Genomic DNA, 27,048 nt, shown 5'->3' with positions numbered 1-27,048 from the left:
GAAATGAGATTTTGGTGTCTAACTTTGGTAGAGGGTTGCCCTTGGGAGTAGGCAAGTTGGGATTGGTTTTGAGGTCAAAAGGTCAAAGGTCAAGGTCACCGTGGTGAGTTAAATGTAAATGGTTTCCGGATGATAACTTGAGTTAGAAATGAGATTTTGGTGTCTAACTTTGGTAGGGGGTTGCCCTTGGGAGTAGGCAAGTTGGGATTGGTTTTGGGGTCAAAAGGTCAAAGGTCAAGGTCACCGTGGTGAGTTAAATGTAAATGGTTTCCGGATGATAACTTGAGTTAGAAATGAGATTTTGGTGTCTAACTTTGGTAGAGGGTTGCCCTTGGGAGTAGGCAAGTTGGGATTGGTTTTTGGGTCAAAAGGTCAAAGGTCAAGGTCACCATTGTGAGTTAAAGGTAAATGGTTTCCGGATGATAACTTGAGTTAGAAATGCGATTTTGGTGTCTAACTTTGGAAGAGGGTTCCCCTTGGGAGAAGGCAAGTTCGGATTGGTTTGGGGGTCAAAAGGTCAAAGGTCAAGGTCAGCATGGTGAGTTAAAGGTAAATGGTTTCCGGATGATAACTTCAGTTAGAAATGAGTTTTTGGTGTCTGACTGAGGTAGGGGTTTGCCCTTGGGTACAGGCAAGTTGGGATTGGTTTTGGGGTCAAAAGGTCAAAGGTCAAGGTCACCGTGGTGAGTTCAATGTAAATGGTTCCGAATGATAACTTGAGTTAGAAATGAAATGTTGGTGTCTAACTTCGGTAGGGGGTTTCCCATTGGTACAGGCATGTTGGGACTGGTTCTGGGGTCAAAGGCCAAAGGTCAAGGTCACCACGTTGAGTTAAAGGTTAATGGTTTCCGGATGATAACTTGACTCTGGCTGAGGGGTTTCAACAGCAACGCTGTTATTTTTTGTTTTGTGTTCTGTTTTAGAAAATCTAACATTTTCCTTTTTTATTTTATGACTAGAACCCAATACACTTGCATCTGATGTCAAATCGGAGGGTACTGGTCTGTGTTACTCTGACATGGATGAGTTGACACTGTTCGTTGTCAAAAACTAAATGACAAAAACTGCTCTCAGTCAGCATGTCAGGTTGCATCATACAAGGGGTCTATAGACACACAGGAGGCCCCCTTCAATGGAGAAACCATTGTGCATGCTATTGTACAAAGCAACTGTCCCATAGTGGTTTATCTGAACAATAGCTAGCACAATGCTTTCGCCATTGAAGGGGTCCTTTGTGATAGACTTGATTGTGTAATCGGATTGGTTGATACTAGCACATTATAAGATGTTTCATGTCCAAGGCCTTAACACTAAATTTAAACTTTGTTGAAAATATTTTGTAATATGTTTCTATCAGAGACAACAGAACATAGATCTCAGGTGATTTTACAAGACGTTAATATTCATGGCAGCATTCTAATTGTAGAAAACTGATAGTTGATTGATCGGTGACTGTTCTTGTGCTCTTTTGTGTTTTGTCATTTTTTGCTTTCTTAGTTATTTGCCTCTGTGGCACGTACCATTTTTTTTTCTTTCAATCTCCTCTTCATTCAATTAATTTTCTTTCATTCTTTTTGCCGCGACATTTATCTCGAATTTCCTTAAATCTAAATTATCTATAGTAGCCAGAATAAACTGCCACTCTAGAAAAGAAAATAATATGGAGATAAGATAATACCGTAGTATATAGAAAAAGGAAGCTTTCATTTTAATTGGTGAAATTCATTTATTGCATGTTCAAGATATTCCATATACATGTATTTTTGTAATTTCTTGTTGCTTGCCGAGTAAGCCTTTTTGCCACTTCCTCTTTTATTATTCATTATACAACACCTGAATAAATCCCCGTCATCTGATTGGTGAATTGTAGATCACGTGACATATTATTATTCGGTATAATGCACGGTGCGACCACGCGTTATGCCCATGCGTTATACCGTTTCACTTTGCGCTTGTTCCATGACGCGGTATTTGCGTGCAAAATGCATGCTGGTGTGCGCGTTCAGCGTAGCGCGTATTGTTCCAAAGAGCCAGCGCTACAGCGTTGGGTTCAAACATTTTCGTGAAGGGGTAGTTCAACATCTTTAAAATCAAAATAAATTGTAGTTAATAATTTAACAATCAAATGACGAGAATTTATTCTGGTGTTGTATAAAACAAATAACGAATGTTTTACGTTCGTGCGATGGAAAGAATAATTTCATTCGGTGACAGATTGAATGTTCTAATCCACTCGGCTTCGCCTCGTGGAATAGAACATTCAATCTGTCACCTCATGAAATTATTCTTACCATCGCACTCACAAACATTCGTTATTTGTATACTGTTACATACATGTAGGCCGAGGCCAGGTATATAGGAGTATCGATTCTGTACACCGACAACAATCCTTTTTGGATTCAAAAACCAACCCAAAATCTCAAGTTAAATTGGGTTTAAAGTTCTGCCACACACCACAATTGCTAAATTATTTTAATACATTCCCTTTTGAAGGTCAGTAGTTTGCTCTTCAATAAGGAATTGTTAATGACTACACTTTTCTCATGCTTGATTATTCTTTTTCGACTCCTTTTTATTCCTCTTGGTTTGATTATATGAAATATATACATGTTTTCAAGCTTCAAATTATTACCATTGGAAAATGAATAATGAAATGCCTGGTGAATAGTTACTACAGAGATGGTGTTACCAAGCGTAAGATTAATCCATGGACAAATGAAGCTTGCTTACGGAAAACTGTCTCCCAAATATTTTGAAACAATTATTTTCATACTTTGTGGAGTATAAAGTTTATTTTACTTAAAAGTGTTCTTTATAAATCTTTATTTGCCTTTATTTTCACCATTCTTTTTATTCTTTGTTCTCCTTACTTGTCTTTGACTTCAATAAAAAATTCCAATCAAAATGTCTGCTCTTGATATGCTGTGCCTTTATTCCCAGTTTTAACAACTGCTTACCAAATGATGACCAATGACCTTTCCACAACATGTCAATGAAAAAGTGTAACGGACCCATGACGGCATACACAGAATATATTTGTGCCACGGTCTCAATGATAATTATGATCGTCACTTACAGCCAGTACACCCTTGCCAGCTTTGACTACACACTTGAGATGTTTCTGAACATTTTTAAGTATGTCCACCGATGAAGACGTTTGAATCAGACTTGTTATTTCCTCAACTGTCTGTAGTGCTTCCTTTTTGGTTGACTCCATTTCTGCTTGATACGCAGACTCTGCTTTGGAATCGATGTCCAGATTTAGTGAAAGTTTGACATTCAAAACATCTCGTCTTGAAATGTGGTAATCCCTGTCCTTGGTGTTTGCACTGTGGCGAACCTCGTCCACTATCGCGTCAACGCTGATTCCCAGTAAAAGCTTTTCAGCGATCATCTTCCGAGAGTCAGATGAAAGGCGCAAGTATCTGACGTCGCATTCGTGTATGTGATCTAAGCAGAATTCTGCCTCGACACTGTGCATAACACAGTCTTCTGTGGCCTTGATGAATGCTGGGCAAGCAGCGTTGATTTTCACTGAACCTTTGGATTTCAAACTTCTCTTGCCCTGCCCTTTGGAAACGAAAAATCCAGACCTGTTGCAGTGGAAGGTTCTAACTAGTGTCCAGGGGGTGGAACGCCTTCCGTGTTTCTGAACAAACTTGGCGTTACTTTTCTTTTCCACCCATTTCTTCCAAGTTTGAAATTCTGCTTCGCTGGCAAAGGTTTTTTTCTGAATGGAGTATTGTTTGCCATGCTGGGTCTGGTAGTGTTCGACGAGCCTTGCAACTTTGTAACACCTACAAAGAATGAATAATAGAAGACAGCTGTACTTTTCAATTTACAAACTGCTGCAAAGTACAATTTGGCATGTTCAGGGTTCCCGTACCTTCAGGACAAAACATTCCATGATGTTTCTGTGACTTGTCCATTACCAAATTATGAAAATCCATGAACTAGTTCATCAAAATGCATATCAAAATTGTAATACTTTTTTCCATGAAAGTGGTGAACAGAAACAGAAAAAAAGCAATATGTCTTTCGAAATTGAAAACAAAATTCCAAATTGACATTTCTGTTACATGTATTTTATCCAGGCTGCTGCAGGAACCCTGCATTTTACTTGGTTCTTTATTGTTAAAATACCAAACAGAATGCACATTGTGAGAGTACAGTTATACGATTTTAGTTAATATTAGGCAAAAGATGAAGCACATGACCCTTGCAAGCTCTGTTGGGTATTTTACATGTCTTTATTAGGAAGCAGATTGCTCTAGGTTCAATTCCTGCATGTTGAGCCCAGCAACCATGTTAATTTTTTTTTCTGACAATCTTGGACAACACTTAACAAGCCTGCTAGTAATTAACTATTGTTAAATACACTTTGAAGTGACTGACTCTAAAGAGCACAACCATGCTCTCACAACCATGCTTTCCTTCAAGAGTGAGTCACCTCACATGCTACTTGTATATATCAGCAGACTTCTCCAAGTTCTACTTTCCACCAAGCAAAACTTTGAATCACATTTTACAAAATAAGTTCCCTGTGGGCAAACTAGGGCTATCCTAAAATTTACCAAATATTTGAATATTCAATCATCAACCAAATATTCAAACAGCTTTTTTGCCTGTTTGAATATTCAGGAACCCCCCCAACAAAATAAACCCCCAAAACAATTACACACGATTGTGATGTTATTTTAATTGTAAGGGTGCAGCGCTTTATTGTCAGATGCCACTTTGTTGTCAGTGGTGGTTCGTTGTTCCCATCCTTTGACAAGGTTCCAACCCTTGACACTCATGAAGTACATACTGTCAAACACTCCAGCCAACTATAATATTGATCACCTTATATTTAAACCGGCATGCTTTGTGTGCAACTTTTGACTGCCCTGGCATGCAGTTGCAGGTGGCACGTGTAAAACTTGATCAGAGAGTTTTGAATAATCGAATATTCAGTAAACGCAGTTCCGAATACTCAAGTATTTAAATATGGATATCCCTAGGACAAACCTGATTCCACACTCCGTGCAGTAAACTAGGCTTCTGTCAGGAGCTTGTCTGTACTCGTGATCAGGATGCTTGCTTCTCTTATGCTTGAACAGAGCTGCTCTTGAGCCATACATGCTGTGGCATACATTGCACTCCAGCCTACCATTCTCATTCTTTTTCTGAAAAGAAATATGAAACCACCGCAATTGACATTATGAATTATCTTGCAATTAGGGGTTGACCATATGAACACACATGACCTACTAATTCTGACTCAAACCAGCAAAGTGAGCCGCAAGTCTCCACAGCTCCTTTTGAGTAGGAAGTCATTTTAAAAGCCTTGATCAATAAATACCAAAAAGGATAACCAATTGTTTTACAGGCAATAATCTGCACATGTTCAGATGACAAACTGAATGATACATCGGAATGGACTCTCCACATGGGATTCAGTCACATTAACTACATGATTTGACTCCTGTGTTGAAGAAGGACTACAAATATACATTTATATTTGGCTCTTTTTCAAATCAATGTTTTTCATTTTGGATTAGGAATGGTAATGAACTCCCTACAAGCATTATAAGACAACTTGAGGTCACCTCTACATCATCTGCTGAACCCTCCTTCTTCCCTCCAAGCTCTTTCCTGCTGTTGCTTCTTAAACTTTTACTGGGCTGTATAACACAGAAAAAAACAAACTTTCATTGTCAATCAGGAAGGCAGAAGGGTACAGCTTCAAGAGCCATGCAGTGTTGGCCATCTGGCTGGCCAGTCATCAGGCTGCTAGATACTCAACAGCCATCTATCTGCTCGGCCACATTTGATTGATCTCCTAATTCTGCTCAGCAAATGATATCCTAAGCAAGAACGAGCTGAGAACCAGCTATGAGTAATATAGATCATATTTTGGCTGGTAACCTGCTCAGCTAGGCGAATTGCAAACTTGCTCATCGAAATTGTCAGATAACTTCTGTCATGTCTGTGCTCGGCAGCCCTGTGACACTAGATCCTGGATGTCATTGTGACTGTAGCAAATGATTGTTTACCAGCTAGTACACAATGACAGACAAAGGCAGTCTAACAACTGCAATTTGGATGTTATTTTTCTAGCCAAGTTCAGCAAGCCTGAGTTGCAGATTGACAGCCAATCATTTGGGTCTAGTAATTCAGTCAATCAATCGGTTAGTTGGACAATTTACAGACAGCCAGCTTGCCAGCTAACCAGTGAGGAGTGATCCAGCCAGCCAGCGGACTGAAAACTAAAGTGACTGGCATTGAAGAATATTGGAATCCTCACTGACTCCCACAAAGAGTACGCATTCAAAGATCAAAACCTTTGGTAGGGTTGCCACAGTACCTCGGTCAAACTTTGTCACCAGCACCATGAGCACTGTGAGAAATGTAACGCGCGAGCCAAAAGAGGTTGAGGCTCATGGCCAAAACTGGAAAGGTCCATTCTAAAGCTATGTCATACCATCCAACAATCAAGTGATATAAAAGCCAGTAGCCAAGCAAGAAAGCTCAACCACTAAATCAATAAGCAGCTAAGGCTTTGTGCACAAACAAAGAGAGGGTGCTTTTTGATCATTTTGAGAGCCCCATGGATGGGACACATGCGTGTGCATACTGGTTGCGCGGAAATTGCAAAGCCATACATGTAGCATCTTTGTGCGAGCTTCAGGCGTCGTCAGCAGTGCATTCAAGGTGGTCTCCCCAGCTCCCCCATTTTAACTCTTGAGGGGGTACTTGTGTATGGAGCCCATAACTAGTCGGAAAGCAAAGCTCTGCTGGGGGAAAGGCAACAAGCCAAAAAAAAAAACCCAGACCCAAACCCAAATACCAATTGTGTCTGCTCTAACCTTCTGTGAGGTTCCATCTGATGGGGTCTGATGACTAGAACCAGTCTTGGTCTGTATGTTCTGTAAATCTATGGTGCCAGCCATGAACCAGCAGATAAGCACTTCTCTCAGATATGCCTCCTGATCAGTCGTTTGCTTTAGATAACAGGCACTCTTGTAGGTACTCACGACAGCGCTGATCAAAGCAAAGACACCTGACGCATGACTGTCTTGAGGTAGAAGGGGATAGTTCATGCAATTACTGGAACAAATATGTTGGCCTTGTCCCTGTGGTGTTGGCTCATGGCATAGAATGATTGAATCCGGTGTCACCTGGTAATCAAAGAAATTGCAATATTCCTGCAATGTCTTCAGGAGGCTTGGTATAGGAGGGGATGCCCAAGCCAGTGAGTCACAGTAATAGACTTTCTTCCCCTGAAGCTCGACAACCAGCAATACCCAATGGCTGCCAGACTCGTTCGAAAGACACACATTGTTTTCCGAGTCTTTGGCAACACTGGCAACAACTACAAGTCGCCTGACTGACTGTAGCAGCCACCCTTTGCGCTGAAGGTGAGGGATGAGGGAACCAGCGGGGGAACCTTGGAGGTAGAGACAGACTGCTTTCTTCTGGATGCGGTTCAGTAGTTCCATCAGCCAGATCACATGTGCAGACAATAGCTCAGCATTGTTACAGAGACAGCTCATCTCATCCACAGTCATGCCTGAAAGACAAAACAAGAAATCCTGATTCCAAATCTGAACTTGTTAATCCATAGGTCAGATATTAAGTCAGACAAAAAAAAATCATGTACATCTGGTTGAAATGGTATAGTGGAACTTTTTGGAGTTAAAAGATTCGATGCATTGATTATATTATGTGAATAAATTGTAGAATTTGTCACAAACATTGAAAATATATTGTTGAGGAGCAAGCATTTCTTGTCCATGGCATTATACTTGTTTTGCCTCCGAGGACTAGTTTCTTCTTCAAAGCACTGAGCTATCGGAAATCTTTCCACTGCCCATCCACACTCTTGATAATGTTAGGGCCAGTTCACACTCGACGAGAACAAGAATGCAAATTAGCAAACACAAATTTGTGATATCATGGCAAGGTTTTGTGCTGTAAAACTGCAAGAGTTGAACACATTTAAATTCCAACGGATTCTGCTGCAAGTGTTTCTTTTGTGCACTTAACATTGGCATTAACGTGAATTATCAAGTGGATTTTATTTACCAAATTGAGGGAGACTTTCGCTGGGATCGTTGTGCCAGATTGCTTCTTGATACTGACGAAGCAGAGATTGGTCAAGCTGGGGCTTAATAACATCCTTGGGAGACGTTACCGTTTGCTCAAACCAGCATTGCTCCTTGAAGACTTCCTGCGGGCAGAGAGCAGCCCTTTGACTTGCTGCAGCCAAAATTGGATTATCTGTTCGGCAAGTGGAAGAAATAAAAAACAGAAAAAAGGAACCATTTAGGACTCAGATTTTATACTTGAATATCTCCCATTCCCCCGTTGACATTAAAATTGTCCAATATTGTCTTTTTCATTTCCCTTCCTATTAATGGCTACAAAGTACAATAATATGGGATGCTTATAGACGTCTGAGAAAGGCGGGACTTCTTTTCCATTGCTATCCAGTTCATTAGTGTGACGTCACTTCAGTTTAAACCACTGCCCATTTACATTGTAATAAGTAGCACTGGAACCAATGGAACCGAGGCGCTTTCTATTATAGTATTAATCTGTGGTGCGCTGCGCATGCATATAAAAAGTTTTTACCAACAATCCAGATAAAGAGATGGTGTGTAAATAAACTATAAAAACTAAACTATTACAGTCTAAATGTGAAAATCAAAATATACATGTAGTTCTATATTTTCGGGCACTGTCAGACCCATAAAATGACTTGGAGCTATTTCGACGCACTAGCATTCAAATTGCGACTTGCGTTGGACAATGCGCACGCATTGCAAGCGTTACCTGCGCCGATTATGGTGACTCGCGGATACATATTCCAAGGGTTGCCTTTTTTTACGGCAAGTAATCCAGTAAGTAAGGTCAGGTGAAGGTGTCTCACACTGCGCCACCTTGTTCACGGGGCAAAAAGAACACATGTTAACACTGGTTTATGCTACTTGTTAGACATGGACGCAATTTGGAATGAACACATTGTCACATGATGAATTAGAAGCGCAAAAGTTTTCGATTGACAATGCGTACGTAAACAGCAACAGGTGTAAATTTGCCCCGTCTGCAAGATGGCGTATATTATCCGTAAACACCTTATTCAGTTATTGGCTACCTCACTACCTGGTCACATAATTATACTCCCATAGCATAGTCAGACAGTTTGTTAACAATTTATAATGAATGATGACTGTATAGATTTGAAAATGCATTGTCAGCTCTGAGTCTGATGGTCACAGTAAATAGCTTTTAAATCCCAAAATGTGCTAACTTTGCCTACCATCGAGTACACTTTGAATCTTTATCCTCCGATTTCTTGAAGCTGAACTTGAGGCCATTATTGCGCCAGATGGAGCACTAAACTAGGTCATGTAGGTAGTTTTCAACTAGATCATCTGATCATGTAGATCTGTTCTATGAGTCTCTCCTGAGGGCGCTACAACGATTCACCGCTTCTGAATGTAAAAATTAGTTAGAATGAAGCGACTTGTTGGCCAGTCTACTTCAATTTTGGCATGTGAAAATAGTCTGGTGTCCGCTCCTTTACTGACATTCATTGATAACATCATTACGAGATGGGTCGGTGCTCGGGCAATGTGAACTTGCGTGTGCATATGCGCATGCACGCGTTGCATTTCTCACATACAATACACATTGCATGCACGATTGCAATCGCTACCTGTGAAAGTTGGACTAGGCCTTCACTAATTTTACCGGTTTTCCCTAGCAGGTACAATTCGCCCTTTTACTTTTACAGAATTGCAAAATTATTACACAGCTGGATTCTATTGGACTGTCTGCATGGTCTGTGAAAACTGAAAAGTGATTTGCTTATCGAATAAAATTCTTGATTTTATTCCTTCATTGTGATGCATGATGGGAATATGATGGTTGTGTACAAATGCATAGCTCAGATGCTAGAGCCTAGTCTTGGAAGGACTCAGGAGGGAGGGGCGGGACCGGGCGGGGAAATTAATGGGGTTAAAACTTAAAGAGGTTGTCATGGTTGTGGAATGCTCAAAGACATTTCCGTCATTTTTCGGGTATATGTAGCCTAAGGTGTGATGAAATAAAAGCAACTATTGTGTCTGTCATGAAATGATTACAAAAGGTACTTTTTTGAGAGCTGTTTTTCAGGTCCTGTTTCGACCTGAACGTGCAATTTGTGTTAAAGTCATCGTTGGGGGCAGCAAACAAAACATAGTAAATCGTGACGTAATAAACAGGACTCGTTTATACTACTCTGCATCGGGAGTCCTGTTTATTACGTCATGATTTATTACATTGTATGTTTTGTTTGCTGCCCTCAAAGACGACTTTTACACAAATTGCACGTTCGGGTCGAAACAGGACCTGAAAAACAGCTCTCAAAAGTACCTTTTGTACTCATCTCATGACAGACACAATAGTCGTATATATTTCATCACACCGGTCCTACTAAAGCGCGTCAACAAGCGTCAACAAGCGTCAACAAGCGTCAACAAGTTTTAGTAGTCGTTAAGTGCGCGTCAACAAATTTTGTGTAGGCCTTTGAACAATAAAAACAGCTTTATATGGTAGAAAAAGCAATAATGAACATCTTCTGCATATCAATTAAAGTTAAAAATATTTTAAAACTTGGGTTTGTACGAAATGTACGACGAATTTGTCGATAAAAGTAGGCCGCCATCTTGTTTGGATGGCGCTGTAGACTTCGCGCATGCGTAGTATGGCTCTTTACACTTCACGCATGCGTAGTACGGCTAGCTACACATAAACAAGATGGCGGCCAACTTTTATCGACAAATTCGTTGTACATTTCGCGTTCAAAAAACCAAGTTTTAAAATAATTTTAACTTTAATTGATATGCAGAAGATGTTCATTATCGCTTTTTCTACCATATAAAGCTGTTTTTATTGTTCAAAGGCCTATACAAAATTTGTTGACACGCACTTAACGATTACTAAAACTTGTTGACGCTTGTTGACGCTTGTTGACGCTTGTTGACGCGCTTTAGTAGGACCCCATCACACCTTAGGCAACATATACCCGAAAAATTACGGAAATGTCTTAGAGCATTCCACAACCTCTTTAATTGTAGATTAATGGACACACCTGCATGCCTAGCCCCATAGATGTGACCAATTTACTGGACTAGCCCAGTAAATTGGCCACATCTACATGATCTATGGGGCTACTGCATGCCCTGTCACTGTGCATAGCATGTTAGTTCCATTCAAAATTGACTTCTGCAAATGACTGTCAATTCTGAAATGACTAATGGACTAACCATGCTAAGGCCAAAACAAAAATACTTCTGCTTCCGATCAGGCTAGTACATGCCTTTCAGAAATAGGGTCGGTCGGTCGAAAAACTGGTTGTAAAAACAACAGAGGTTTTTTTTAAAAAAAATAGCAAATGTAGGTAAGAAAACAAATAAATACAAGCATTTTTGATGCAAAAGGGTTGTTGAAAGGTATTTTGTGAAGACAGAAAAGACAACAACATGAACATGATGAACGAGGTTTTTTTTTATTTATTCAATCATTAATTTTTATATTTTTTTTGGAATTGCTGATAAATTTTTTAGGATCACGGCCTAAAATTAAAAATAGGGTCAGTCGGGTAACCGGAAGCAGAAGTATATCTTTTTTAGCCTAACTTAACTTGCAGGTGGTGATGAAAACCTAAAAAACAAAATAATAGAGGTGTCCTAAACTACACTACTCGTATGTATTGTAACTTGAAATGGTACTTGAAGCAAATAGTTGCATTTTGTTTTGTATGAAGTCACTGTACAATTGTTTTGCTACTTTAGTGTGACAGCGTCAAGATGCCTCCCAAGAAGAAGTCCGGTGAAGCTAAGCCTCTGCCTCTCATTGGTCGAGTAGGGACCTCACTGAAGTGTGGCATCGTGGGATTGCCAAATGTTGGGTAGGCTGATATTTACCAGAAACTTTGGCTGTTTACGAATCACATGGCTATGGCCAGAAATAACTAGTCTATCGAAATGGGCTGAAGCTGCTGGTAGTGGCTTCCATAGGTGCTTGTGTTTATGCCCAGCCATAGCCATTGTGATCCGGATACGGCCTGTTACTTGAGTCTAATGCAAAGCCTGCAACGTTAAACAGTGTGTTCAGTTCGAGCATGAACGTTCGTTTCCATAAAGACATGTTAAGACTTTTTAAACAACAAGCCAGTTGCAGGAGGGGGCTTCCCGGGGGAGAGGGGGGGGGGGGGAGGGGAGGGGGAGGGGAGGGGAAGGGGAGGGGAGGGGAAGGGGAGGGGTATTGAATGTGTTTTAACGGTAAGAAGCTAATTTTTTTTCTCTTCAAATCTTAGCAGGGCCCCGTGCCCCCACCCCCACTTTTTAGTTGTGCCATTGGAACAAGCATATTAATTGTTCAATACAATTATTTACTTCTTTGTGATCAGAATTTAACAAAGACCAATTGAAAGAGTAATTATTATGTGCTATTTTTTTGCAGAAAGTCAACATTCTTCAATGTTCTGACCAAAAGTCAGGCAGCTGCGGAAAACTTCCCATTCTGTACCATAGGTAAGACAGATTAACGCTTACCATGCTCTTAGTCATACCCTCCTCAATCCTCCAAAATCCACCAGGCAGTTTTGGAGGATTGAGGCTGTATTTCATATTAGTACCCATTGATTTTGGAGAATGCATTGTATCAATGTCTTAACTTGCACCTTGTGTTGTCTATGCTTAGCCATGCATAAATTATGCCCAGATGGTGCTAGATATCAGCTGCACTGATGCTTGGTATCATTGGCAGTCCGTAATTAGATTACAATGGGCCTAGGTGGTTAGGATTTAATGTGATGCAATGCTAGGCTATTGTGGGATATCTCAGAAGACATGAATTTTTCCCCAAATCATTTTTTCTTAACCCTAGTTACCCGGCCCCATTTAAAAAAAAAAATTTCAGATTGTTTTTTTGTGTGACTAAAGCATGAGGAACCAGTGAGCTACTGATACTTCAAACCTATGCACAATTGCTTCGTATGAAAATACCCATTGTGTCAGCATTAAAGCATGGAAGGAGTAATGGATTTCGAATTTCTTTGAATTTTAAACAATTACAGTTCTTCCATTGTGTTACCATTTTAATATTTACTATTCACAAATACGAGTTATATTCATGAAAGTTTGCTGAAAAATTCCAGAATTTAACCCACCATTGTGCTATTTCTCCTGATGCAGCTTTATCCTTTTTGATGCACCTCTTTACATTATTGGAACTTGACAAGTGTCACTCATAAGTGTTGGAACTGTTGCCTTTTTGGACTATAGAATTCTAAATATGGCTTTTTTTTTCTTTGTTTCTCAATTTTTTCCATGTGCTGTGCACTTCCTGGCCTCATCACCTGATGAGCAGATCCTAATGAAAATAAGTATACCTTCAATTTCTCTTTGTACCTTAAAAATGCAGGATGTTGGGATTAATATTCATTAATATTAACCCTACCTCTGCTGATTCTAACAAGATCCAACATCACATAGAATCTGTTGGTATTTGTAAGTCTAAGCACGAAACCGAAGATCTTTTGTGTCAGCTATATTGGATCCTATTTTACTTGTTTGATTCAGCGGGCCTCAAACCTGAACAGCTATAGACCTCTATCATGCTTCCACCATTTTACTCATGTTCCCTGTATCCAATTACAGTACTGAATGATAATGTTTTTGTGCAAAAAGGAACCAGACTATTTTTCCTTCCAGCCTCGCTTTGGTTACAATGATCTGAAATCTGAATGGGAACCAATCAAATGGCTGCAACATGATAATGGTCTATTGATATTTAAGCATGAGATTTCTCAGACTTTTCTTTAAAATCAGACTTTTAGAAACTGTGAGAAAGACATTATCATTATAGAAAGAAATGCAATTTTAATACCTTTTATTTACTTTTTATTCAACTTTTGAATTGACAATCTTATATATTGTTTGGCCTTTTTTGGGAAAATCTACTATGGCAACACAGAGAATTGCTTGCAGTTAGTGAAACATATAATGTCAGTTTGAACAATAGCGAAACTCAGTCATCAAATTTTCATAATTTAAATTTCTCTGAAACTAATTTGTGAAGTACTTCCCAGTAGTTTGTAAATACTTGTAGTTTACGTAATTGTATGTATGTAATTTCAAGGATATGTTATGTGAGGATGATGTTTACCCGGATATTTTAATTGTTTTTTCTTCTAGACACGTAGGGTGCCTGTTCCGGATGAAAGATTTGATTTTTTATGTGACTTCTTCAAGCCGTTAAGGTAGAGTAATCACAGATCAATGATCAATCATATAAATTGAGTTACATAAAACAAGAAACCTATTATAGTATGACATCTATTCTTGTTATGCAATGAGTGCACACTAGAAGGACACACTAGACACGGACAGAAGAGCAGGTTTATCAAGTTATTTGTGAACACATTTTTTTGTAACTTTAAAGAAAAAAAATTTAATTTCTAGAAAACTAGAAAGCACATGGCATGCAGAGGAATGTATACTGTGCTACACAGAAAACAAACGTTGTGTTTCATTTTAAATTCCAATGTCATTTCCAAGCATTTTGTTCTTCATTCCTGTAGTAAAGTACCGGCCTTTCTTCATGTGACGGACATTGCTGGTTTAGTGAAGGGAGCCAATGAGGGGCAGGGACTGGGTAACGCCTTCTTATCTCACATCAGCGCATGTGACGCATTGTTTCATCTCTCAAGTGAGTTCTAAGATCATTTCATTGGAATCAGTTTCCTGGATCAGATATATTTGACTGTGTCAAGAATCCAGGCACGTGGTCAGTTGGCCAGCTTAGTTGGTAGCATTGTGACAGTATTGTTCCAAATGGGTGTACACTGTACAGGTCAAGAAAAAAGTGATAATTTTCTGAATATAACTGATGATAAATTGATTAGCCCTTACCACTACACATCTGAACAAAAATTTACATTTTGTTTTGGATGATTGTGATGGATTTATCGCTGTGGAGCCCAGTAACCATGACGTTACTTGGAGCTTGGTGTCCATGTGCGGTGCATTTTGCCTGGGTTTTACTGCTGCGTCTGCTTCCTGGCAATATGCCAAAAGGGTTGGGCTCAGGATATTATAGGCAGAGGAGTTGGGTTGTTGCAGAGGTTCTTTCCTCGCCTTCCACCTCTATGGCCTGGGTTCGATTTCTGCCCTGGTCCACATGTGGATTGGGTTTCAGTCCCTACCTGATTCCATATGTTTCCCACAGAATATTCTTCTGGGGTTCTAAAACTGTAATTTCTTCATTGTCTTCTCTCTACGGGTTTCCCCAGGCGTGCGAGCTACTTGCTTGGGGGGATTTTTAGGAATCCCTTTGAGAAATATTCTTGGAACATTGACAGAAACGTTACTTTTTTTCCTCTCAGGAGCATTTGAAGATGATGACGTGACCCACATAGAGGGTGATGTTAATCCAGTTAGGGACCTGGCAATCATCTTTGAGGAGCTCCGTCTTAAGGATGAGAGCATCTTGGAGCAGAGGGTCAGTGACCTGGAGAAGAAAGCAGTCAGGGGAAACGACAAGAAACTCAAGCCAGAATTTGTAAGTCTTGAAAACTTGAGCCAGTCCCAATGTCCCCATGGCTGTTTAGCATTGTGAGGACTTAAATGAACCAGGGCCACTTTGATTGAGCTACTAAACACAGAAAATTGCTAAGTACAGAAAGTACTTGCTATAAAGCAAAAACAGGTCACCAGCCAAAGTGTCATGCAATGTATATTACTAGTGACTGGTACTCAGCTGTATTTTGCTAAGCACATGAATATGCTGAGCACCATTTTTTGCTAAGCAGTTCCATAAAATTGAACCCTGGTGCAATTGTCATTTTACTGCAGCGTTAACCTAATCTCCAACGGAAGCTTTGTTAGGAACCCTCCTGAATTCCTCAAAATGACAACTCTGTAGGAACCCATCGACCACTCTGTAGGAACCCATCGACCACTCTGTAGGAACCCATTGACCACTCTGTAGGAACCCATCGACCACTCTGTTGGAACCCATTGACCACTCTGTAGGGACCCATCGACCACTCTGTAGGAACCCATCGACCACTCTGTAGGAACCCATTGACCACTCTGTGGGAACCCATCGACCACTCTGTAGGAACCCATCGACCACTCTGTAGGAACCCATCGACCACTCTGTAGGAACCCATCGACCACTCTGTAGGAACCTATCGACCACTCTGTAGGAACCCATTGACCACTCTGTAGGAACCCATTGACCACTCTGTGGGAACCCATCGACCACTCTGTAGGAACCCATCGACCACTCTGTAGGAACCCATCGACCACTCTGTAGGAACCCATTGACCACTCTGTGGGAACCCATCGACCACTCTGTAGGAACCCATCGACCACTCTGTTGGAACCCATCGACCACTCTGTAGGGACCCATCGACCACTCTGTAGGAACCCGTCGACCACTCTGTAGAAACCCATCGACCACTCTGTAGGAACCCATTGACCACTCTGTGGGAACCCATCGACCACTCTGTAGGAACCCATCGACCACTCTGTAGGGACCCATTGACCACTCTGTGGGAACCCATTGACCACTCTGTAGGAACCCATCGACCACTCTGTAGGAACCCATCGACCACTCTGTGGGAACCCATCGACCACTCTGTAGGAACCCATCGACCACTCTGTAGGAACCCATCGACCACTCTGTAGGAACCCATTGACCACTCTGTAGGAACCCATCGACCACTCTGTTGGAACCCATTGACCACTCTGTAGGAACCCATCGACCACTCTGTAGGAACCCATTGACCACTCTGTAGGAACCCATTGACCACTCTGTGGGAACCCATTGACCACTCTGTTGGGACCCATCGACCACTCTGTAGGAACCCATCGACCACTCTGTTGGAACCCATCGACCACTCTGTAGGGACCCATTGACCACTCTGTGGGAACCCATCGACCACTCTGTAGGAACCCATCGACCACTCTGTAGGAACCCATTGACCACTCTGTAGGAACCCATCAACCACTCTGTAGGAACCCATTGACCACTCTGTAGGAACCCATCGACCACTCTGTAGGAACCCATTGACCACTCTGTAGGAACCCATCGACCACTCTGTTGGAACCCATTGACCACTCTGTAGGAACCCATCGACCACTCTGTAGGAACCCATCGACCACTCTGTAGGAACCCATCGACCACTCTGTAGGAACCCATCGACCACTCTGTAGGAACCCATCGACCACTCTGTAGGAACCCATGGACCACTCTGTAGGAACCCATTGACCACTCTGTAGGAACCCATCGACCACTCTATAGGAACCCAATGACACACTCATTGTACTCTTGACTTCAAGAGGAATTCATTCCCATCTTCCTCAATCCTTCAGAATCCTACAAAATCTTCCAATTGGTTTCGAGGGATCTACGAGGGATATGTTTGGAACTAGTCTGCCTGATGCTTATTCCCATCAAAGGTTGACAGAGAAAGCTTTGCATCATTGCACACTTTACTCTGACACTCATTACTTTACATTTTTGTTTAAACTTTGCCGTAACCTTTGACCTTTTTTGGTAGGAGGCACTTGCCAAGGTGCAAAAGCATGTGAAAGAGGACAAGAGGCCCGTCCGACAGATTGAGTGGAATGGAGCAGAGGTATGTAGTGGTTTTGTTTCTTGGTTTTTAGAAGAGAAATTCAAATTAGAACCTCCATGTCTGTACAACTTCACTTTTGGATGAAGACTACATGTATTATAATAATATTCTGTAGTGAAGTACCATTGCACTCAGTCAAAAAAACCAAATTTCTTGATTTTTTGTTAGGTATAAAGGTTGACAAGCTTTTTCTATAAAGTTGTGCTGCTATTAATACCTTAGGTGACCAGATTTTCAGTACCGTAATTTTCGGAATATAAGCCGCGCGGAGTATAAGCTGCAGCACGCAAAAATCTGCAAATTAAGATTTGAAGTTGGCGTATAAATAAGCCGCACCGGCGTATAAGCTGCGCCGACCGCAGTGGTTTCAATTTTGTAAGGCCTCCAAATTCCACTCAAAATGCTTTGAACCAGTTCCATTTACACTACAGAAGCTGTAAAAAGGGCCACAAAAGTTATATCAAATCATTTACCATCGATACTCTTACAAACAAATATAGAAATTAATGATGAAAAATAAACACCGGGAATTGCTGCCGGCTGACCCGTCCGGTCCCCAGCCATAAAAGTTAGCGCATGGCCCGGGCAGCCTGCGCCGGTGAATGACAACCCGCAGCACGTGAAAGCGTATGCAACCCACCGTGTGTTGTCTGACTGATGTGCTACAAATCTTGCTTTGTGACAACAGATGCTGATTTGTTTCGTCCTAAGAATAAACAGGTCCGTTTTTACAACAAAACTTATCAAATTGTTGTGATTACTAACGAGTAGTAACGTTAAAAATTCAAGTTTCGATCGTAACTTTTTTCGAAAACAGTCAACACCAAAGATCCTATAGCGCCGCTTGCGCCTACGGCGCTATAGATCTTTGGTTACCACGATGCTGACATTTTTATGGACGAATCCATTACTTTCGTAAGGGGTGATTTAGCCCCTGTTTTGAGTTTTACATCGTTTCTTGAGTACACTTCATGAAAAAAATATATTGTGACGTTGAACAACTGATTATCGAATAAAGAAATATTTCGAACACCATAAAAAGTATAAGTCGTCTTTTTTCTTTTTTTAAAAAGCGGAAATATTGGTAATTGTTGTTCCCAAGAAAGTACACCCTTTTATTACCACAAATGGTGTGGTCCGCAAGTGCATTATGGCTTATGGGGGAAAGCATGCAGCAGCAGGCATGCAGCACTAGTACGGCTGGTCACGATCGCAAGCGTCGAAGACAGCTTTCACCATACTTTTTACCGCTCGGTACCTTACGTGGGACGTGCTTTCGGTTTGTTAATGACTTTCTTAATTGATAATTCATTTCAGCAACAGATCTTTTCTTATTACCAGTACAGTAAATACACATTTAAATCTCATTCTCATTTTTATTTTCAAGCCTCGGCGTATAAGCCGCCCTGTGTATAAGCCGCAGTAAACATTTTCATGGGCAAATTCAACGTAAAGCCGCAGCTTATATTCCGAAAATTATGGTATTTGGAAAGCACAGCATTATTCTTGTTTATTATTTCATCATAGTTGGATCCCGATGCTACCGATATGATCTTAACATTTTATAATTGTTTACTAGATTGAGATTCTGAACAAACATCTACTATTCACGGCCAAACCCATGATGTACTTGGTGAATCTGTCTGAGAGGGACTATATACGCAAAAAGAACAAGTGGTGAGTAACGGCTGAAGGATTGGACTTAGCACTTTAGACATGGTGAATGATATGTGTCCTATTATTTTTTCATTTAACTCAAAATCTAATCATTTAGTCTCAAAATGAAGGAACATTTGCAATTACCCAGACATGTACCTACTGATTTAACAAGAAAGTCCTTTCTCAAGTGAAGATAAGACCAGAGTTACAATTCAGAAGAAACGATCATTGGAGGTGGTTTAAGAACTTGTGCTCGCAGGTACAGTATTTTACGTGCATTTTAGCAACGGAATCCAGTTACGAGACTTTGTCTCTGTTTTCTGAAGACGTATACTACACACTGAGCTAAACCTTCCACATGTTAGTTGTCATGCACCCTTCTTTAAGATTGTGAGCAATTCTGTTGCTTCAGACAAAAACAATGCACACAAAACGCATAATCATATGTATCTTTTTAAGAGTTAACCCTAACCGCCCTGAATCCTTCAAAATCCTCTTTGCCAAAGTGGAGGAATTTGGAGGATTGAGGTAACATGGCAAAAGTGCGTTACTGATTTTGTAGGATGCACTTTGTCAAGGTCTTGGGCCGGACCTTGTGTTGTTTTTGCTCAGTCATGCATAAATATAGGCCTGGATTATGCTTGAAATCCTCCGTACTGCTCCAGGATGTCACTGGCCAAGCCTCAACATATTAACAGTCACTGCTGCAGGATATTGCAGGATTCAGGCAGTGGTCACCCCTCCATGGACCATATTCGAGGAATAATGGAGGATTTTGCAGGATTGAGGCTATATATGCTATTTTTCAATGAGGCCAATCTGAGGATTTTGCAGGATTGAGGTTACATCCTAGCAAAAAGGCCTAGGGAGTAAGGGTTAATGTTTGTTACCCCTGAGAAGCTGTCCCTCCTTCCCAAGTTCTTTCAGCTTTGGCCACTCCTTCTGATTCGGTTTATTTCTTGTACCTCCAGGTTATTGAAGATTAAAGAATGGGTTGATGAGAATGATCCAGGCGCAACAATTATCCCCTTCAGCGCCGCCTTTGAGCAGAAGATCTTTGAGATGGAGGAGGCGGAGAGAAAGGCATATCTGGAAGAGCACAAAATCACAAGGTTGGTCATGCCTGCCTGTCTGTCTATCTGTGTAGCTGGGTGTCAGCAGGCTGGGCTGTCTTGTAACAGCAACCGTTCACATTGGTGAATTCATCATCCCCTTTCAGTACTCTGTTGTCCGGTTTTCCTTTTGTGTCATTTTCCTCAAACTTCATTATTATTTTCAGAGTGTTACAATGGCGCTCCTGAGATAAAGACATTCACAAATTGGAATGTCACCTGGACCAAATGCTATGATGCTGCTAAGCATACATTTTTTCTGTAGACTGTAAGGACATGAGGAACAATAAACATAGCAAAGTGCATGTGCACTTCTCTTTGAGAAGTTGCTTATAAAAGAATAATAATAATAATAATGTGTATTTAAAAAGTGCACATATCCACCCGTTTTGGTGCTCAAGGCGCTACATCATTAGAACTCTCTATGTTTGTGTAAGCATTGTCATATCTAAGCCATGAAATATGCCTAAGAGTACTACAATTTTTCTGCCATGATTAGCACAGTTTTTTTCTAACTGTGGATCACCACCATGAAATTTGCCTCAGCACAGGGCAGTATAGCTCAATTTGTTCAGTACCGGTATATTTCTTTGATTACCACTGCAGATCTTTTTCTTTGTTCAACCAAGATTCCGAATTTTCATTGTCATTTAAAATGAAATTTGTCGGTTTACATTTTGCAGTGCCCTTGATAAGATCATCACGACAGGTTACAAGGCGCTGCAACTCATGTACTTCTTCACATCCGGCAAGGATGAAGTCCGGGCATGGACAATCCAGGTGAGATGATTTTGGATCATTGCAGGAAGGATTTTAACATTTCTGGTTCGACTGGTTAAATGTAGCACTTAGCCCTTACTTTTGTGTCGTGGAATTTGTCCACAGATGTGCTGTTTCCTTGTTATACTTCTCAGCTTAAAACACAGTGAAAAGTCTTTTGTAGCTTGTAAGTCAGCCTGGAGTTGAAGTGCCTAATCAGGCTGAAGTCTATCTCTAGTTTCCTTTGCATGAAACAATTGAGAATGTCTGAGTGCCAATCCATTGCAGATTAGTGTCCAGCTAACACTGGTACTTGTTTAGGGCCCATCTCAATTCATATCTGGGACGAGTTGCATTAGAATCATCCACTTTGTCTGGAAGAAGCTCTTCATTTCTCCCAGACATATTCCAGGGACATTTCATAAGCAACTGCTTGACTCGCCAAGATTGATAACTTCATTGCGGGAAGATTGCAGGGAAGTTGTTCAGAATACCGCAACGTATACCCGATACAGTGTCTGCAACTTGTCCAGAACACATCCCAGATATGAATTGAGACAGGCCCTTACTGCTAGGTAGTGAAATGAAAGTAGGGATGAAGTGGCTTGCCCAAGGACACAACGAATGACCAATGTGTGGTTTAAACCACTGATAAGTCACAACCCGTAAACCCTTTGCAAAATTCCCTCTGTGATCTTTGTGTGATGTATTTTCCTCTTGTTTTTCTGACTACCCAATTACACATGTCAACACTTTCTCTATGCAGAAAGGTACTAAGGCCCCCCAAGCTGCTGGGAAAATCCACACAGATTTTGAGAAAGGTTTCATCATGGCTGACGTCATGAAGTACGACGACTTCAAGGAACTGGGCTCAGAAAATGAAGTGAAAGTAAGTAGCAAGTTTACCCCAAAATAAAATGGCGATTTTGATGTGGAGAGATTTGATAGTTTGGCCTGCTGCAAAAACCTGACTATTGGAAGAGTGAAGTACTTTTTGCTTTTGAATTGAAATGTACATACATGTATGCTGGTTCTTCTCTCCATACAATTTTTATTCAAACATCTATAATTTAGAACATTTGATGCAAAAGGGACCCCATACAAAAAAATGAAATCGCCCCTACATTTTCCTTGTCCATAATCACTGGTTCCCGGACCCACCTATTATCACATGATAAAAATCACTGAACACCAGGGAAAGTGCCATACTTTGACAGCAATGTTACAGCTTTTCACCGTTAAGTCCATATTTAAAGGTTTAATTTTCTGTAGAATTTTAATGAGTTTACAAGACTTACTTTAAAAAATGTTTGTTCTTTTTTGTGTGTTCAGTCTGCCGGGAAGTACCGACAGCAGGGCAGGAATTACACTGTTGAAGATGGCGACATCATCCATTTCAAGTTCAACGCAGGGGCTGGATTGAGTGAGAAAAAGAAGTAGACAAACACCAATGCAGCAGCTGTACAATAAAAGAATTTGCCTTTTTAGTTATTTCTTTTCAAACAGTGCCATTGTAAATAAAATCAAACAAATCAAAGACAATTTGAAAACAGGGGAAGCTGTGTTTGACAATTGAAAAGTGCTTTTGGGTTTTGGTCAATGCAGAAGTATGCTGCAATGTGATTTTTACGTGAGCGCTATACTATATCACTGTACAAAACGGATGTCCTCTGTTCAAAGGTATTTTCTTTTCAGGTTGATTTAATGGGGAACTTACCAGTGAAGCAATGTTAGTTTATTCTTTAAAATGGCAGTATATCATAAGTACATGTTTGTACATTATTAATTTGCAGTTCTGCTTAAAATATGCACAAAGTGTAAGGTGCAGCTTTCAAATGGAGTTGTTAAAGGGAATATACAACATTTGCAAACATCGAAAAATAAAACTACCTAGTTTTTACGAAATACCTTACTAGGATGTTGGTAAATGACAGTCTAAAGCATCCTGTAAAATTATGGCACCTGGTGTGAAGTCATTTTCAAGACCGACCACCGTTGGAAAAACCTAACTATTTTTCAACTACTGCTCCAAATTAACCATTTTTCTTTCAGTCCAAAGTTTGTTTGCTATTGGTTACATGTTCATTAACGGGTGCAGGCCGGCTAGACTGGTTCCATTACCTTACAAGTTTCCGGCATCTGTAAACTGATCCATTTTATATTTAGTGGAGTCAGGGAACCAGACTACTTGAACATTTTTGTTTTTCTTGTTTTTTTCCAGCATTTTCGAACACAAACTTTCCAACATGTCAGTCTAACAATATTTGATCTATTATTCTAACCCCTCAAATAGTTCATTTCTGAAAATTACAGCAAAAGCCAATCATGTATATTCCCTTTAAGCAGCAGTTACTTTAAAATGAACTTTCCCTGCTCGTCAACAAATTCAATTTATTTTGTCCTGACACATTTTCGAATTTGTCAGTTTTATTTCACAAAAAACACTGTTTTCCCCCTGTTTGTTGCATCTGCAATCGTTTGAAAAAAAATAAAGATTTATTTTGGAGTTTTTTTTTGCACAAACAGATTTACCCTACAAGTACTGAGTTCTCAGTTCCTGCATTATCGATCTCACAAATAACATGGACAGTGATCTTTAAGGCACAAGGGACATGTAAACTTGTATGGAAGCAAGATTTCCTTTTCATTATTGCATTTTCCTAATTGCTGATATATTTTTTTTTCTTACATTTCGCTCTACTTCTAGGTGTCTGTAATGTGGGAAATTGTGCAAATCCAGCATATTTCCAAAAAAAGGTCTTATTTTATGTGAATGTGCTTTGCTACTCCTGACTTGTAATCCCAAAACCTGTTACGTAGATGGTTTGGGTTACTACGGGGAAGGACCCCCTCTAACCCCTTTAGCCCCTCCCATCTATTTCATAATTTTCTCTAAGCTGTGGATGCACACAGATCCCTCTTTTGATTTTTTATGACCCATTTTAAGTATAAATAAAACATAAGTTATTCTTGGTATTACTTTTAGAATATCTTATCTTTTTGTGGACTCTTTGCCAAAAAGGCTAAAATTAATAAAAAGATATTAATATCAATTATTTTGTTGTTGCCTAAGAGAGACACAGAGGTAATAACAATTTTTTTTTTAAAGTATTGTCCCTCATTAAAAATTTTTTTTTATAAATCATTTCACAAATCAGATTATGTTCATTGTAATTGCTAAGTGCAACATTTATGTCTGGAACATTTATTGCCTCTCGGTTTAATATCTGGAAAGTATAGTACCGGTATGGATCACGAAAGGTCAGCTACCATTGTGCAAGTACGGTCTGTACCTGAAACAGTTATATTAAAACCAATTTTAAAACTGACTAAAACTGAAAGACAAATTTCCTCCTCCTTTTTCGTTATTAACCGTGTGGTGTTTGTATGTTTGTTTGTTTTTTGGGTTATTTTAAAATATATATTCGTATTCTGTCATTGTGCTCCGTATGACCTTATCAAACCTGCGCGTGTGTAAATTGTACACCCGCTTTATTGAAAGTTTCCTTTCATAAAATTCATAACTGTGTATCAAGAAGGGTCACATTTATTTCTGCAATGAAGGGCGGCCAACGGTGACATTTTTTTTTGTTAACGTCACTCGTTTTTAGATGTACGCGTACAAATTGCATCCGTACCGCGAGTTTCTTCCAAATATAGTGGGCGTTTTGTTTACACAAGTTGTGTCTTAATTAGCTGGGCAGGGCCCGGAATTACGTAATAGCCTGACCGCCTACGCACGTGCATGTGCTCACTGTCAGTTCACGGGAGCCTACCTCCATCGGAAGAACAGTTCTACAACTATCTGGTAGAATCGTTGTTTTCAAGTCAGTACGATTTTGGCAGGCCATTTCTGCCATTAAAAATGAATTCTTCGGCCGAATGCGCAGATATTCGGAAGACAAACCGTTTGTGACAACCTTGTTCCTCCATGATATTACTTTCCCAGCCATCTGCCGAAAGAAACTTGTGCACGGCCTGGTGATCTCGTGGGTTGACACAAACGTGCACGGGACCCACTGATGGTAACTAAGTGTCCGCCCACTCGCCCGCCTTTATGTCCCTAGTGGACACCCAATGGGCGGTACGTCACGATATTGCATATGACCAATGGCCTTTGATGCTTTATGAATACTAGCGGTACGGTACCGCCGGTAAATATGCCCAGCGTGACTCGGCACTAATTGCTTGACTTTCGTTTGCTGTGGGGATAGGAAACCGCTACAGTAAATATACATGTAGTTCACCGAGTGTCTGGTTCTAAAACTACGCCAATAAAAGTGATTTGACAAACTCTCATGTAGACGCAGATGAATTGAAATGGATTCACCATTTGCATGGTTGTGATCGAGACAAGTTATTTTTTAGGGGTAATTTCGCTAATCTGCCGAAGAAACGTATAAGTTTCACTTGTGAAAACGTAGAGAGGCGGTTGCTTTACTCTGCTTTTATCTTGCCGACAGGGCGGAAACATCAAAGAGCCATTTTCGGCTTATTCAAGCCGACGTCGTGGTTTGTCGATCGGCCAAGATCATAGCCCGGATAATCGCGATCACTCCAGGCAAAATGCAAATTGCATTTTGGTGGCTGACACTCAGAATTCAAGGCTCGAGCATTTGAGGCCCGTTAACGAAGGTCCACCCTCCAAAAAATAATCATCATAAAAAAAAATACAAATAAAATATGACATATACAGAAAGTTCGTTAGGAGGTCAAAATAATTGTTGGTCCAAAGGGTTAAGGTTTCATAAGTTTTTGAAAATGCGCGCTGCAAAATCCCTCATAAATCAAATTCAAAATGTTGTTCTATGACATGTCATCAAGAATGTTCGTTTAATAGGTCAAAATTATTTTTGGTTTAAAGTTTTCGTCATGTTTTGAAAATGTGCACTGCAAAATCCCTTTTATAAATTAAATTAAAAAATGTTGTTCTTACGTTATAATCTGTCATGGTCGACTAGACTATCAAAAAATCGAGTGGGCCCAATTTAATTTATGGTCAACTTTGAAGAAATCCTCGGCTAGCCCCCATTAATTAATCGACGGGTGTACGTTTTTCGTCAAATCATGGAGCTATAAACACTTTTGCACCGTCAATTTCAGGACCTGCGAAAGCCGATGTTTAGAGAGAGTGGACCGTTGAATTTTTTTATCATTCAAAATCTTTGGTCATATTTAACTATTTTTTAAAATTCAGTATGACTATGATAGTAATTTCGATAGCAGTCGTCACATTGCCGGCAGCCCTGTTTTTGCAACTGGTTGTTTACTAAAAAAAATGTTCATGGCGTTGTGTCACAGTTTCTAATGCCCCGTCTGGCGGTTCGAACTTTGACATTCAAATGATACATGAGGGACTCATAAATTATGCAAAAGTGGGATGTTGGGGGGAGCGGAAAACCAAAGCACATATATATCCTTTAGGTACAGCTTTTTTTGACATTGCCCAGCAATACCAAGATCAGGTAGGACATTTATTTAGTGGAAGCCGTTTATAGGGGAAAATTGAAAACTGTTTCGGCAGCCTGCTTTGAAGTTACCGTAGTGGGCCGCCCCGGCTTTCGGACGTCAATCAACCGCGTTTTTTCCGGGCACCGTTCATTGTCCCATTTCACAAATCTGTGTCCATACGCGTCTAATGTAGTGACAGACAATGTGTTTGTCCGAAATATAATTTGATCCATTGATGTTATTAAGGTGTTATAGTTCGATTTTTAAACAAAAAGGACATGAAAAAAGCTTTTAAGCGGTATAAGAACGACAATTCTTCTTGAAATGTTGCTCTGTTGTATACGCGTAGTAATATTTATCCTTAATGAGGGTAAACAGACGCCT

General features: G+C 40.2%; 2 protein-coding genes across 2 annotated transcripts; one reads left to right on the top strand and one right to left on the bottom strand.

The window, feature by feature from the left end:
* Positions 1–2,517: 2,517 nt before the first annotated feature.
* LOC119741499 lies at positions 2,518–9,376 on the bottom strand. The gene is made up of 6 exons (XM_038217275.1): positions 9,308–9,376; positions 8,071–8,265; positions 6,852–7,555; positions 5,592–5,666; positions 5,011–5,168; positions 2,518–3,797 (listed from the first exon to the last, which is right to left on the bottom strand). The coding sequence occupies exons 1-6, from the start codon at positions 9,363–9,365 to the stop codon at positions 3,050–3,052; spliced, it is 1,938 nt and encodes a 645-aa protein (XP_038073203.1). The 5' UTR covers positions 9,366–9,376; the 3' UTR covers positions 2,518–3,049.
* Positions 9,377–9,654: 278 nt separating this feature from the next.
* LOC119741477 (obg-like ATPase 1) lies at positions 9,655–23,153 on the top strand. Its single transcript, XM_038217234.1, has 13 exons — positions 9,655–9,757; positions 11,826–11,941; positions 12,496–12,566; positions 13,405–13,416; positions 14,236–14,296; positions 14,618–14,745; positions 15,422–15,597; positions 17,606–17,683; positions 19,263–19,360; positions 20,314–20,454; positions 21,138–21,234; positions 21,980–22,102; positions 22,546–23,153. Exons 2-13 carry the CDS (start codon positions 11,841–11,843, stop codon positions 22,651–22,653), a joined length of 1,194 nt encoding a protein of 397 aa, XP_038073162.1. The 5' UTR covers positions 9,655–9,757; positions 11,826–11,840; the 3' UTR covers positions 22,654–23,153.
* The last annotated feature ends 3,895 nt before the right edge of the window (positions 23,154–27,048 follow it).

This window comes from Patiria miniata, unplaced genomic scaffold (genome assembly GCF_015706575.1).
Source record: "Patiria miniata isolate m_02_andy unplaced genomic scaffold, ASM1570657v1 HiC_scaffold_5, whole genome shotgun sequence".
NCBI lineage: Eukaryota > Metazoa > Echinodermata > Asteroidea > Valvatida > Asterinidae > Patiria > Patiria miniata.
The sequence above is the reverse complement of the archived record's forward strand: the minus strand, read 5'-3'. Positions and strand labels throughout refer to the sequence as shown.